Genomic DNA, 12,674 nt, shown 5'->3' with positions numbered 1-12,674 from the left:
CCCCTCTGGGAGCACAGCCAGAGCCCGCCCCTAGCCCCCCCTCTGGGAGCACAGCCAGAGCCCGCCCCCAGCCCCCCCCTCTGGGAGCACAGCCAGAGCCCGCCCCTAGCCCCCCCTCTGGGAGCACAGCCAGAGCCCGCCCCTAGCCCCCCCTCTGGGAGCACAGCCAGAGCCAGCCCCTAGCCCCCCCTCTGGGAGCACAGCCCCACTTCCCAGGCTCTCCCTAAACAGAGCACTGGCTGCAGCACCAGCCTGGGTGGTGGGAAAATACCAGCTTTATTGCTGCCCTAGACTGTACAGCGGGAGGCCTGTAACTTGCCCACGTGAGCACCATGGGCAGCTGCTGGGGCCACCTCCCTGCAGGAGAGAGAAGCAGCCACAGGAGCCAGAAGTACCAAATTGCGATTTATTCCAGGAGAGGCTGAGTACAGCTTTGCCAGGCCTGGACCTTCATATCCAGAGCCCAGCCAATCACAGGCACCCAGCCCTCCACTCCCCATGGTGCTAGACAGTCCCTGCCTACCCTCAGCGCCAACCCCAGCCTATCTCCTGGTGAAAGGCTTTGCTCCCCTGGGTGCTGCAGCTGAGTGGAGGGGAAACTGACCAGACCTTCCCCCTCACTGCCTGTGAGCCCACCAGGTGCTCTCGCTCTGCATGGGCAGGTCCCCCCGCTCCTCCCCCAGCCAGGGTTGGGCTGCTGGGGGAAGTTTCTTCATCCATCTGATCCCAGTAGGCATGTGCTCCTGCCCCCCAGGCGGCTGGGTCAGAACAGGGGGCAGGCCTGAGCCACGTGCATCTCGCTGGCAGCAGCTGCTTCCCAGCCCCCTTCTCTACGGCAGGATACAGACCCCAGCTCCGAAGCCCCCAGGCAGAGGGCACCGCCCCGGGTGGCGCACAGCCTCTGCACCTGCCTCCCGTGGCAGGAGCCTTGCAGTGACTCCCTTTTGGAGTTTCTGCAGCAGGAGGACCAAGTGTGGGGCAGCTCTAGCCCAGGCTGGAACTGCTCCACAGCATCCAGATTTCACACTGCCCAGAGGCCTCAAGCCCCACGGGCAGGCTACTTACATGGCGCCCAGGGCCTGCAGCTCTCCCGAGGGCATGCAGCAAGACTGGCAGGCATGCAGTGCGGACAGCGTAAGGAGAGGGCCAGAGCGGGGGGGAGGAAGCACAGGCTGCCCCACAATGCTGGGCGGTGAGAATGACAGTGCAACCCTGCACAGAGAGCCGCAGCACTCGCTCCCCAGTGTTCACAGCATCGCCAGTCTGCAGTGGAACCCACAAGCCCCAGGTGCTGCCTGGCTGCCAGCCCAAGAGCTCTTGCCCTTCCGCAACCGAGCTGCTGGCTTCCCATTCAGATCTTGGAAGCCTCGCCACTCTCGATCCAGGGCGAGTCGGTGTCAGCCTCTCGGGGCTCGGCCCGTAACTGCCGCAGCTCCCGCTCCAGCGCCTGGCTGCGGTGGTACATCTCCATGTAGCCAGCCTGGATCTCCCGCTGGTAGCGCAGCACTTTCTCCTTCTCCTCCTGCCAGGTTTTGCGCTCCAGCTCAAAGTTCACAGCCTGCAGCTGGCCCTGGCGCCGTGCCCGCAGCAGCTCTGCCCACAGCCACGCCACCTGCCTCTCCGGGGGCTCCGCACTCTCGCCGTGAAGCCCCCAGCACTTGGAGTCGTCAGTTTCACAGCCAGAGAAGTCCTGGCAGCCTGGCATAGGAGCATCCCCCAGAGGTGAGTCCCCTAGCTGGGCCAGCTGAGAGTCCTTGGCTTGCACCTCAGCCTGGGCCTCCCGCAGCTGGGTCTTCAGGCTGAAGATCTCACTGAGCTTCTGGGCCATCTCTTCCTGGGACTCCCGAAGCTGCTGCTTGAGCAGGGAGATCTCAGCTGCCTTCTGACAAACCTGCAGGAGATGCGGGGAAGGGCAGAGCTAGCCCGGGACGCACGGGGAGGGCGGGCGGTGCCTCGCGATAGGAGCCCCCCCTCAATTCCAGCGCTGCCCAGCAGGGTGGAGCGGGGGCCCTGCCCGCAGTGGCGCAGAAAGAGGCTTTGCAGCCCGTGGAGGCTCAGGCACTCTGCCCCGCCCTGCGCCCGAGATCCTGCACGCAGCACCACAGCTTCTGCAGCTGCAGCCTGTGTGGGGCAGGCCCGGCCTGGGGGCGCTGGCCCAGCTGTGGGGGCAGAAGGGGGAGGGGCTTGTTACTCACCTCCCACCTGGTCTCTTCCAGCTTGGGGCTGACAGGGTCGCACTGCTGCCGCCGCCGCAGCTCCTCGCACTGGCCCTGGTGCAGGCTCAGCTCCTCCTGCAGCCGCCTCTTCTCCTGCTGCGCTTTGTAGAGCTGCAGCTGCAGCGCCCGCTGGCTGCGCTGGGCCTGCTGGGTCACCTGCTGCACTTTGGCCACGTACATCTGCTTCAGCTCGTCCAGCGCATCCAGCCACAGGCGCTGCCTGTCCTCAAACACCTGCGGGCACAAGGCAGGGCTCCACCGCACAGCCGGGCTCGCACTACTACGAGGTTCCAGGCTGGCCAGCTGCTCCACGGGCCACCCCGGCTCCCTCCCCTGGGCGCAAGGGGAAAAGGTTTCCTAGGCCAGTGTCTCCGGAGCAAGCCCAATGCTCTGGAATGGGAGCAGCAAAGCCCAGGCTCCAAGCTGCCCAGCTGGCGCAGTGCTCCAGGGAGTCCCAGGCCAGGCAAGGAGGGGCCCTGGGATGGGGGTGGGAAGCACGCCTCAGGCCAGCCCCACTGCACTCACCTGTGCGAAGGGGTCGTCAGTCTCGCTGAGGCTCCTCTTCAGCTGCCACAGCTCCCCGCTCTTCTCCTGCAGCCGGTCCTCCAGGTGCTTCAGCACATCCTCCAGGGAGGTGAAATCGGAGGGGGGTGGGGACTCCCCGGAGCTCTGCAGGCGGCTCAGTGTGGCCATGCTCTTGCAGGACAGAGGCGCTTTCTCCACTGCCAGAGGGTCTTTGGGGCCCCGGGAGCCCCGGTCAAGGGAGCCCCCAATGTGGTTGATGTGGCCCATGGAGGCGCTGAGCTGACCCGGGGCAGGTCTAAAGCAGGGCGGGTAGGAGGGGAAGCTCTGGACGGAGTTGTGGCTGGAGTTGGAGGCCTCCTCCAAGCTGATGGTGTGCAGCAGGTGGGTGCGCAGGGGGCCGTGCTGGGAGGAGGCCCCCGTGCAGGTGCTGCTCTGGGACAGGAGGGTGTGCAGGCTCCCGTTGCTCTTTGACAGCTTCTGCCCTTTCGAGGAGGCCAGGCCCTGCATGGAGACCAGGCCTTTCCCAGCCACGGCCTTGAAGGCAGACGGCCTGATCCGACACTGAAAGACACAGAACCGGGGTCAGGCTGGTCTCCAGAGCCACCCCCAGGAGCTGCGCCCCAGTCTGTCTTCCCCGCTGCAGGATGGCTCAGGGCTGCCCCACCCCTTTGCCCTGGACACAGACGTGACATTTAGGTACAAGGACCTTCAAGCCTCTGCTGCATGCCATGCACAGGCCCATCGCCATGGTATCAGGCCTCCCAGCTGGGACTAGGGGACTCTCCAGAAGAGCCCCCAGTACACGTTCTGCACCAGCCTACTCCCATCGGGCAGCCGCATTTCATGGAAACAGCCCTGCACCTAGCCTGCGGCCCAGGGCCTCACCTTGTCAAAGCGGCCGCGCTCAGGCAGCGAGCTCTTGGAGAAGTCGGCTCCCCGGTGACACCCGCGGGAGTAGCGGTCGGGGGACCAGTTCTCACGGTCGCTCTCGTAGTCCCCCAGCACCGGGTGCTTCCTCTCCGCCCGGGGCTCCCTCCTGGCCCCCGGCAGGTAGCTGAAGAGCTCCCGCTGGCTCGGGCCCTTGCGGAGCAGCCCGTCCGGCTGCCGGAAGCCCCGCGAGGCCCCCAGCGCCGCCCTCAGCTCCACCGGCGACAGGTCCTGCTTCTCCACCAGGCTGCCCACGCTGCCCATGCCGCAGCCGTAGCACCCCGAGGCGAGGGAGGGGTCAAGGAGGCAGTTGCCAGGGCCACAGGTCACAGGAGGGGCCTGTGCTGTTGCCATGGAGAATTAGACGGGCGCGTGGTGCCAGTGCTGCCAAAGGAGGAACCACAGTCAGCAAAGGGGCCGGCGGGCTCCCTCCCCGCAGCCCTGGCCTCCCAGCCAGCCGAGGGGAGGCAGAGGCCCCAGCACCCGCTCCAGCTGCCACCCCCTCACCAGCCGGGCCCCGAAGAGTCAGCCGGTGCCGCCGGGAGGACGCAGGACCCGCCGTTCAGCCTCTGCCCGGGGACCCTGCAGGAGCAGCCAGGGAGCAAGCAGGGTCCGGACCTGCCCCCGGGCAGCCTGCTGGGAAGGTCAGTCCACCCTAGCCCCCAGCCACGGAACAGCTGGCTCCCACACCCTGCTCCTCCGCCCGCCTGGGAAGGAGACGCAAACAAGCGCATGCCACCCAGCCGGGCAAGCCGGCTCCGAGCCGAGCCCGTGTCCCCTCCCCGGCTGCTTCCTGACAATCCGTTCAGGCCGGGCTCCGGGCCAGCAGCTGCATCTCCCGCCCCACCAAGGCCAATGAGCCTTCCAGGAGCAGGCTGCAACTCGAGCAGAGCAGCCAAAGGGGATGCAGGGATCCAGCCCAGAGACACGGCTCCGTGGCCGGCCTGAGGCCAGCGCCTGGCAAACGGGGGCACAAGATCCCGCATCCGTCTTAGCTCCCCGTTGGCAGCTGCAGCAGAGGGGTCAAGGCCGGGCTGGGCTAGAGGCTCCTCCCAAGGAGCATGGGGCGGCGCTGGGAGCCAGTAGCACATACTGCAGCCCCCCTCTCTTCGGAGGAGCTGGGGCTGGGGCTGGCAGGAGAGAAGCCCGGCAGCTTTCAGCCTGGTGCTGCAGCCAGGTGCCACAGGGCCTCCCGGCTGGAGGCTGGGCCATTGCTGCAGCTGGAATGGGAAGTGGCTCCTCGCAGGAGTCAGGAACTCTCTCTGCGTGGGACTGCCCCTGCCCCGCTGACCTCACTGGCCAAGTCCCATGGGCTCAGGACAGGGATCCTGCCCCGCCTCTGCCTCCCGGGCCTGACCAGTCCACCGCAGCCCAAGCCAGCACGGGCTCCCCCGCCCGCCCTCACAGATGGACACTGAGGCAAAGCAGGCAGCAGGGGAGGCTGAAGCCAGCCTCCCGGTGCTGCCCCCAGGCGGCAGTCTCAGCCAGATGGGGAGGGGAGCAGGAACAGGAAGGACGGGAGACAGGAGGTGAGTTTCCCGGTTGCTCACACCAGGCCCTGCTGGGAGGAAACCCAGGAAGGAGGAAACTGAGGATGCTGCTTAGCAACTGTAGCCCCTTGCCCCCCGTGCGGGAACAGCCCCTGTGCCCCAGCCTGCACACACAGTGCACAGGGCTGCAGCCCTGCCTCCTCCCCCCAGTGCCCCGCTCGCAGCCAGAGGGCCTGTGGCACGAGGAGTACTCGGCTGGGGGGCAGCCCTCGCTCCAGCACCCCGAAGGGCACTGCCCACTTGCTGCAAGCCCTGGAGACTGCCTCTGCCCGTGGAAAGTGGTCTCCGCGGTGCCACGGCCGAAGCCTGCAGTGAGTGGGCAGTGCCCTTCGGGGCGCTGGAGCGAGGACTGCAGCCCGAGCAGAGCCCCCTCCGCTCTTGCCAGGCCAGGCAGCCCGTGCAATGCTCACTGCTCAGAGCACGTCCCAGCCAAGAACCAGCAGGCAAAGGCTCCTATGGGAGCTGCCCGCGAGGCCATACTGCACGTGCTGGGAAAGCACAGGCAGCGCCAAGGCTCTCGCCCTCAGGTCCTTGCACCTGGGCATCTGGGGCAGACCTCAATGTCCGGGGGGGCTTGTCCAGGCTCAGCTGGGAGCGTGTTCAAAGCCACAGCACCACTGCAGCACGGAGATGGGAAGAGAGAAGGAAGGACCCAGATCCAGCCCAGCGCTGCCAGGGCCAGACCGATACCTGCTGGGGGCCCTGGATCAGGAGCTGCCCCGACCCAAGGAAGCTCCCAGCCCTGGGGTCACACCCCAGCTCTCTGCACTCAGCCATGCACACAAACAACTGCCACACACAGACCTGTCTGACAGCTCCCGCCTGGAGCCCAGCATCTGCTCCACCTTCCACGCTGGCGAGGAGGAGCCCTGCAGCAGGGCTCTGGCTCCTCAGTCCTCCCTGCCCCACGCCCTGAGGAAGCTGCTGGGACCAGACCCCACAGCCAGCCCCTGCCGGTGTCGGCCAAAGATGATCCCCGGAGCAGCTCAGCTTGCTCCCCAACACCTGTGGCCCGCTGCACCCTCCTCTGCCCTTCCTGAGAAGGGGTCTCTTGGCTGCAGGGGGAGGCACCATGCATTTCCAGGCCTCTCGGCCCTTCAGCCCCCTTCTGCAGCAGCCTCTCCCGGGGGCTCTGCACAGGCCCGCACAGACAGGGCTGTGGGAGACCCTGGGTGGAAAGAAACCCAAGCCGGCTCCAGCGCCCTGGCCACAGCATGCTACTCAAGAGGGGCTGCATCCCAAGGGAAGGTGCCCATCCACCGCGCAGGGCTGCACTGTGGGGGAGGGACAAACCGAGCCAGTCGCACGACACCACAAGCTGTGCTGAGCCAGGCACTGAGGCCGAACGAGGAAGCAGCTCCCCCAAGGCCACGCAGTCAGCCCCCCGGCACCTGCACAGGGACGGCTGGAGCTGGGAAGACGCTGCAGCCAGTGCCGTGCAGTCCGGGATTCACAGCGGCACAGCAGAGTGTGCAGCACGGAGCCGAGTCAAGCAGGGGGGCAAGATGGAGTTTTTGATCATCAGAGTCTGCTTGGATCCCTCCTCCCCAGCTCTTCACTCAGCCACCAGGCCTGCAGCGTGGGCAGCATTGCTGCCAGCTACCTGGAAGGGAACGGCTCAGCCCCAGGAGCTGGGCTTCGTTGGCTCTGCCAGGCTTCCTCTCCATGCCCTTGAGCGGCAGGGGACAGAAAGAACGGCTCAGCCAGGAGCCCGTCCCACCAGGGAGGCCACGCTTATTTTCCAAAACCTGGCCAGAATCTCAGCACTGGCTGGCAACACTAGGCAATGGCCGTGCAGCCCTTCTTACTCCAATGGGAATAGCCAGGGGCCCTCGGACACCCCTACCCCTCAGGGCAAGATGGGCACATCCCCGGGCAGCCACCAGACAGGAGCGCCAGACCATGCCAATGGCCCCTCCTGCTTCTAAGACAGACAGATCTTGTGGGTTATGCCACCCCCAGGGCAGCAAACAGCCCAGCTTGGGAACCCCACCGGAGCACCTCTGCTAACCGCCTGGCCTGTCAGCATCCCAGCTGCGATCCCACAGAGACCCACAGCCCAGCAGTGGCACCAAGACCCTCGGTGTCCCTAGCCCGACTCCCACCTGTCCCATGCTCCCCCTCACCTCGCCATGTGCAGAAACCCACTAGCAGGCTCCGTAACCCCAGCTCCGTGCTGCTCCCGGGCAGGGGTGGGACTCAAACCCACAATCCCAAGCTCCGGAGGCTGATGCCTGAACAGGCGGACGGGAGTGCAGATCACCTGAGCTCTACCGTGAGCGCAGCGCTCCAAAGGCGGGACACACCTGCTGGGGGTGGGGAATCCGGGTAGATGCCAACGTACTGCATGAGCCACGCACCCCCTTGCTGCCCATCCCGTGCCAGGGCCCCATGCAAAGGGGCTGAGGTCAGAGCGGGGCGAAAGGACTGATAATCCCGGCCCCCCCCAGAGAACAGGCAGGTAGGGCTGCAGCAGCTGAAACCCAGCCCCCCTCCTGCGCAAGGGGTCCCCTTTCCTCCAGAGCGGCCCTCCTGGGGCTGCAGGCCCGGCTCAGAGCAGGAGAGGGGACCCCGAGGCCATGTTCTCTGGGTGCCTGAAGCACCTCGTACAGTCAGTTCACCCGGCTCCCCTGGGCCCCTCTTCGCCCCCATCCGTGGGGCTCGCTCGCAGCCGGAGCACGAGGCCACGGGATCTAACCACTGAGCCGGACTGCCGGCAAGCAAGGGAGACCCCAGCCCGCCTTCGAGCGCTCTGCCACGGGGGCTCATTGCAGTCAGCGACCCAGCGCCCCGGCTCACAGCCTGCCAGCCTGGTCCCCCGCACGCTCCCCCCCTTCCGGCTAGCACCATGACCCCAGCACACGCCCCGCTCCGGCCCCCCGGACCTGCCCCTCCCACTCCGGCCCAGGCCCCCCAACTCTTGCACACTCCCCGCTCCGGCCCCCCGGGCCTCCCCCCCCCACTCCGGCCCCGACCCCGCACACTCCCCGCTCCGGGCAACCCCCCCACTCCGGCCCCGACCCCGCACGCTCCCCGCTCCGGGTAACCCCCCCCACTCCGGCCCCGCCCCCGCACGCTCCCGGCTCCGGGCAACCCCCCCACTCCGGCCCCGACCCCGACCCCGCACGCTCCCCGCTCCGGGTAACCCCCCCACTCCGGCTCCGGCCCCGCCCCTCGCACGCTCCCCGCTCCGGGTAACCCCCCCACTCCGGCTCCGGCCCCGCCCCTCGCACGCTCCCCGCTCCGGGTAACCCCCCCACTCCGACCCCGACCCCGCACGCTCCCGGCTCCGGGTAACCCCCCCACTCCGGCCCCGACCCCGCACGCTCCCGGCTCCGGGTAACCCCCCCACTCCGGCCCCGACCCCGCACGCTCCCGGCTCCGGGTAACCCCCCCACTCCGGCCCCGACCCCGCACGCTCCCGGCTCCGGGCAACCCCTCCACTCCGGCCCCGACCCCGACCCCGCACGCTCCCCGCTCCGGGTAACCCCCCCACTCCGGCCCCGACCCCGCACGCTCCCGGCTCCGGGCAACCCCCCCACTCCGGCCCCGACCCCGACCCCGCACGCTCCCGGCTCCGGGTAACCCCCCCACTCCGGCCCCGACCCCGCACGCTCCCGGCTCCGGGTAACCCCCCCACTCCGACCCCGACCCCGCACGCTCCCGGCTCCGGGTAACCCCCCCACTCCGGCCCCGACCCCGCACGCTCCCGGCTCCGGGTAACCCCCCCACTCCGGCCCCGACCCCGCACGCTCCCGGCTCCGGGTAACCCCCCCACTCCGACCCCGACCCCGCACGCTCCCGGCTCCGGGTAACCCCCCCACTCCGACCCCGACCCCGCACGCTCCCGGCTCCGGGTAACCCCCCCACTCCGGCCCCGACCCCGCACGCTCCCCGCTCCGGGTGACCCCCCCACTCCGGCTCCGGCCCCGCCCCTCGCACGCTCCCCGGGTCCGACCCAGGTGCTCGGCGCGGGCCGGGCTCGCGGGACACGTGCCCACGGGGCCCGGGACTCACCATGCTCCCGGCGCGGGCTCCGCGCGGCTCCTGCAGCTCAGCCGGGGCGGCGGCAAAACCCGGCCTGGAAGCGGCCCCCGCCCGCGGCTGCCCTGGGAACGCGGCGCGGCAAAGCCCGGCCTGGATCGCGGCCCGGGGCGGGGCCCCGGCGACAAAGGGGCCGGCGCGTGGGAGGCGCCCGCGGGGATCAGCGCCCTTTAGAGCAGGGTTCCTGCTGGGCCTAGCCTGGGAGTCCTGGGACAAGTCCCAGAGCAGCTCACCAGGAACAGCAGATCCATCCCTCCATGCTGCCGCTTGGTGACTCCGTGCCTCAGTTTCCCCCCTTTGCATAAAGGAGAGAATCCTTCCCTCCTGAGGAGCAGGGGGGATTATGTGGCTTGACCCAGAGATGTTCCCAATTCACTGGGAGCCCTGGCTGGCAGGTGCTAGAGATGGGTAGAAGGCTGCAGCTATTAAACAGAGCTGAGTGAACAAGCCCTGTCCCTGCAGAAGGCACAGGCAGAGATAGGCAGGGACATGTGCACGGCAGGCTGCCTCCAGCCCTGCCTCCAGCTGTTTACAGGAGCAGCATCACCACTTCCACCTGTGTCCTTGCACATCTGGAGCCAGAGCTGATGGGAGGCTGTGAGCCACACAGTCCATTCCAAGGCCAAATGGTGCTAGACCTCCCTGCCCCCTCGCAGGGGAAGCAGGAACTTGTAATCAGCCCTGTCCAGAGAGCACCCAGCCCCGTGGGAGCACCTGGCTCACCTTCCTGCATGTGTGCTTAGGCCTGGTGGAGCTGGGTGACAAGGCTTGGCTCACCACAGGTGTACGTGTGCAGTTCAGCGCTGCCAGGACTTGTTCACTGCAGCCTCAGGGCTCAGCACCTGGTCATGTATCATCAGGATTCACATTGTGAAACCTCTGAAGTTGATGACAGGAAACAGCACTGGCCAGGGAGCAGCCAGAATTCCCAGCCACACACAGGCCAGGGCCTGGACGCATGCCTAGGACGCCCCCCCCCCAAGCTGCAGTGACAGGGCTCCATTTATAAAGAGCACGTTGTCAACACCAGACGCAGTGGCACCTCTCTCACTTCTCCCTGGAAGCCTTGATTGCTGAGTGCTCGTGGGCGAGATCCCTGACAGCCCTTTCAGCAGCAGTAATTTTAGAATCTGGCCTTCCTGTGAGGAGGCTGCGTGCAGAGCCCTGATTGTGCTGTGTGAGGAGGGGGGCAGGGCCGCACAAGGGCTTTTTGCAAACGTGCTTCAGCGCACGGGGAGGGGTGGCTCCAAGGGCTGGGTGTCGCCAGCTCACTGGGGTGGCAGCTGAAGGGTCTCACTTGGAATCTCAGGGTGCCGCTGCTGCTCCCATTGCCAGTTGCACAGGACTCTGCACAGCACTGAGCTCCTGCTCCTGGCGACACCTGCCGGCTTTAGTCAGGAGATGGGCACAATCAGACCTGCTCACGCCCACCTGGGGCCTGGCTTCGTTACTTCGCCTCCCCTCCCCAGCTGCTACTGGCTCTGAGTCAGGAGTCTGGAGCATGTGGATGGTTGCTCCAGAGACAAGGATGCAAATGCTACCGCTCATTCCGAAACAGGGAGCCAAGCAAAGCCCCAGCACCTTCTCACTCAGTAACGCCACACACGACCCAGCACAGGGCAGGCACACACCAGAGCTACCAGGGCCAGAAGCTCACCCCTTGGAAGCCAATAGCCTTGTTTACTGGGGCCTGACTGCCGTTGCTAATGTTCTCAGTTAAGCCACAGGCAGGGGCAAGTCAGCATTGCCCTGCAGCCAGGGGAAAACGTAGGCCTGGCCTGAGCTTCCCTGAGGAACACCCCAGTCCCATAGCATCTGGGGCTGGAAGAGCCAGAGAAGGGCAGGATGGATCGGGGGAGGATGGAGACCTGGCCCAAGTGTTCTTACATCCTGGTGAGTCTGCAGCCCGGAAATGGCCTGTAAGCCTCTTCACACATGCTCACTCGTACCCATGTGCACACAACTTGGCCTCAGCCATCTCCGTCTTTTCAGAAGTCCCCTCAATGAAATGTGCTTCCTTCTGTCCGTGAGCCTCCAACGCTCTGCGGTTAGTGCCATAACATGTGGAAAGACCCAGTTTGCACAAGGGCCTTTACACAATGGAAAGCTGCACTAGGGACTGCTCAGAAACACCCACACTTGGGTGCGGATTGCATCTTGTGCAGCCACCAGCGTAGTCCTGCAGTTTGTCTGGGAAGCAGGGCAGTCTGTCCAATGCATCTTGTGGGCCAAAAGCTGTCTCTGTCGGTGGGCTGTCTTGGGGCACGGATCTGCCTTGTAATGTCCGCCCAGCTAGGTGGCATCTACACTTGCAGCTTCTTGCATGAGAAATATGCAAATGAGGCTAAGCGTGGAATATCGCCAAGCCTCATTTGCATAGCTAATGAGCCACCATTTTTGCAGAAGAGGCTGTTGCGCCAGAAGATCCTGTCTACACTGCCCCTCTTGCACAAGAAAAAACCTCTTGTGCAATGCCGCTATGCCGATTATTTTCAGGAATAAGGGCATTGCACAAGAGGGGTTTTCTTGCGCAAGAAGGGGCAGTGTAGACAGGATCTTCTGGCGCAACAGCCTCTTCTGCAGAAATGGCGGCTCATTAACTATGCAAATGAGGCTCGGCGATATTCCACACAGCCTCATTTGCATATTTCTCACGCAAGAAGTCATGAGTGTAGATATAGCCCTAGGCTCTGTGTAGACTGGCAAGTTTTTCCGCAAAAGCAGGCAATTTTGCAGAAAAACTTGCCAGCTGTCTACACTGGCCGCTTGAATTTCCGCAAGAACAATGCCGATCTCATGTAAGATTGTCAGTGTTCTTGCGGAAATGCTATGCTGCTCCCGTTCGGGCAAAAGCCCTCTTGTGCAAATGCTTTTGTGCAAGAGGGCCAGTGTAGACAATGCGGTATTGTTTTGCGCAAAAAAGCCCCGATTGCAAAAATGGCGATTGGGGCTTTCTTGTGCAAAACCGCGTCTAGATTGGCACGGACGCTCTTCTGCAAAAAGCGCTTTTGTGTTAAAGCGTCCGTGCCAATCTAGACGCTCTTTTCCGAAAATGCTTTTAATGGAAAAACTTTTCCATTAAAAGCATTTGCAGAAAACCATGCCAGTGTAGACGTAGCCCTAGTGTGTTGCAGGAGCAATAGGCATCTCCCAGTAGGGTAAAGTCCCCTTGCAGCACAGTCTAGTGACCCACGTGTGCACATACTCCCACTTCGTATCCCCAGCTTACCAGGCAGCACAGAGAGGTGCATACTGCAGCGCATGGTCACCCCACCAACTTCACGGCCTCAGCCTCGTCAGGCTGTGCGGACCCGGCAGAGCTCGTCCTTGGACCCTGCTGCTGCAAACCCCTCAGGTCCCTTCTCGCTGGCAGTGGCCTGGCTCCAGCCAGTGGCGCTTGTCACCATCTAGG

The 12,674-nt window shown here is 65.3% G+C and overlaps 1 protein-coding gene across 7 annotated transcripts; it reads right to left on the bottom strand.

Moving 5' to 3' along the window:
• Positions 1-392: 392 nt before the first annotated feature.
• On the bottom strand, positions 393-12,642 carry N4BP3 (NEDD4 binding protein 3). Of its 7 annotated transcripts, none has more exons than XM_075917891.2 (6): positions 9,236-9,411; positions 7,345-7,527; positions 3,627-4,052; positions 2,742-3,302; positions 2,196-2,450; positions 393-1,891 (listed from the first exon to the last, which is right to left on the bottom strand). In XM_075917891.2, exons 3-6 carry the CDS (start codon positions 4,020-4,022, stop codon positions 1,352-1,354), a joined length of 1,752 nt encoding a protein of 583 aa, XP_075774006.2. In that variant the 5' UTR covers positions 4,023-4,052; positions 7,345-7,527; positions 9,236-9,411; the 3' UTR covers positions 393-1,351. The 7 variants fall into 7 exon arrangements, with proteins under 7 accessions (XP_075774006.2, XP_075774007.2, XP_075774011.2 ...); XM_075917892.2 differs by having other exon boundaries at positions 7,345-7,524; XM_075917896.2 differs by lacking the exons at positions 7,345-7,527; positions 9,236-9,411 and adding an exon at positions 12,492-12,642.
• Between the last annotated feature and the right edge of the window lie 32 nt (positions 12,643-12,674).

Source organism: Pelodiscus sinensis, chromosome 16 (genome assembly GCF_052426305.1).
Source record: "Pelodiscus sinensis isolate ZL-2025 chromosome 16, ASM5242630v1, whole genome shotgun sequence".
NCBI classification, from domain to species: Eukaryota; Metazoa; Chordata; order Testudines; family Trionychidae; genus Pelodiscus; species Pelodiscus sinensis.
Note: the sequence above shows the minus strand (reverse complement) of the source record. Positions and strands in the feature narration are given on the sequence as shown.

Bases quoted from the DNA above. Each gene is read 5' to 3' on its own strand.
- N4BP3 (XM_075917896.2), bottom strand. From the start codon at position 4,022: ATGGCAACAGCACAGGCCCCTCCTGTGACCTGTGGCCCTGGCAACTGC. The intron at 2,451-2,741 runs GTGAGTGCAGTG...TTGTGCCCGCAG, and splicing joins CTGACGACCCCTTCGCACAG to GTGTTTGAGGACAGGCAGCG. The intron at 1,892-2,195 runs GTGAGTAACAAG...CATCTCCTGCAG, and splicing joins TGGAAGAGACCAGGTGGGAG to GTTTGTCAGAAGGCAGCTGA.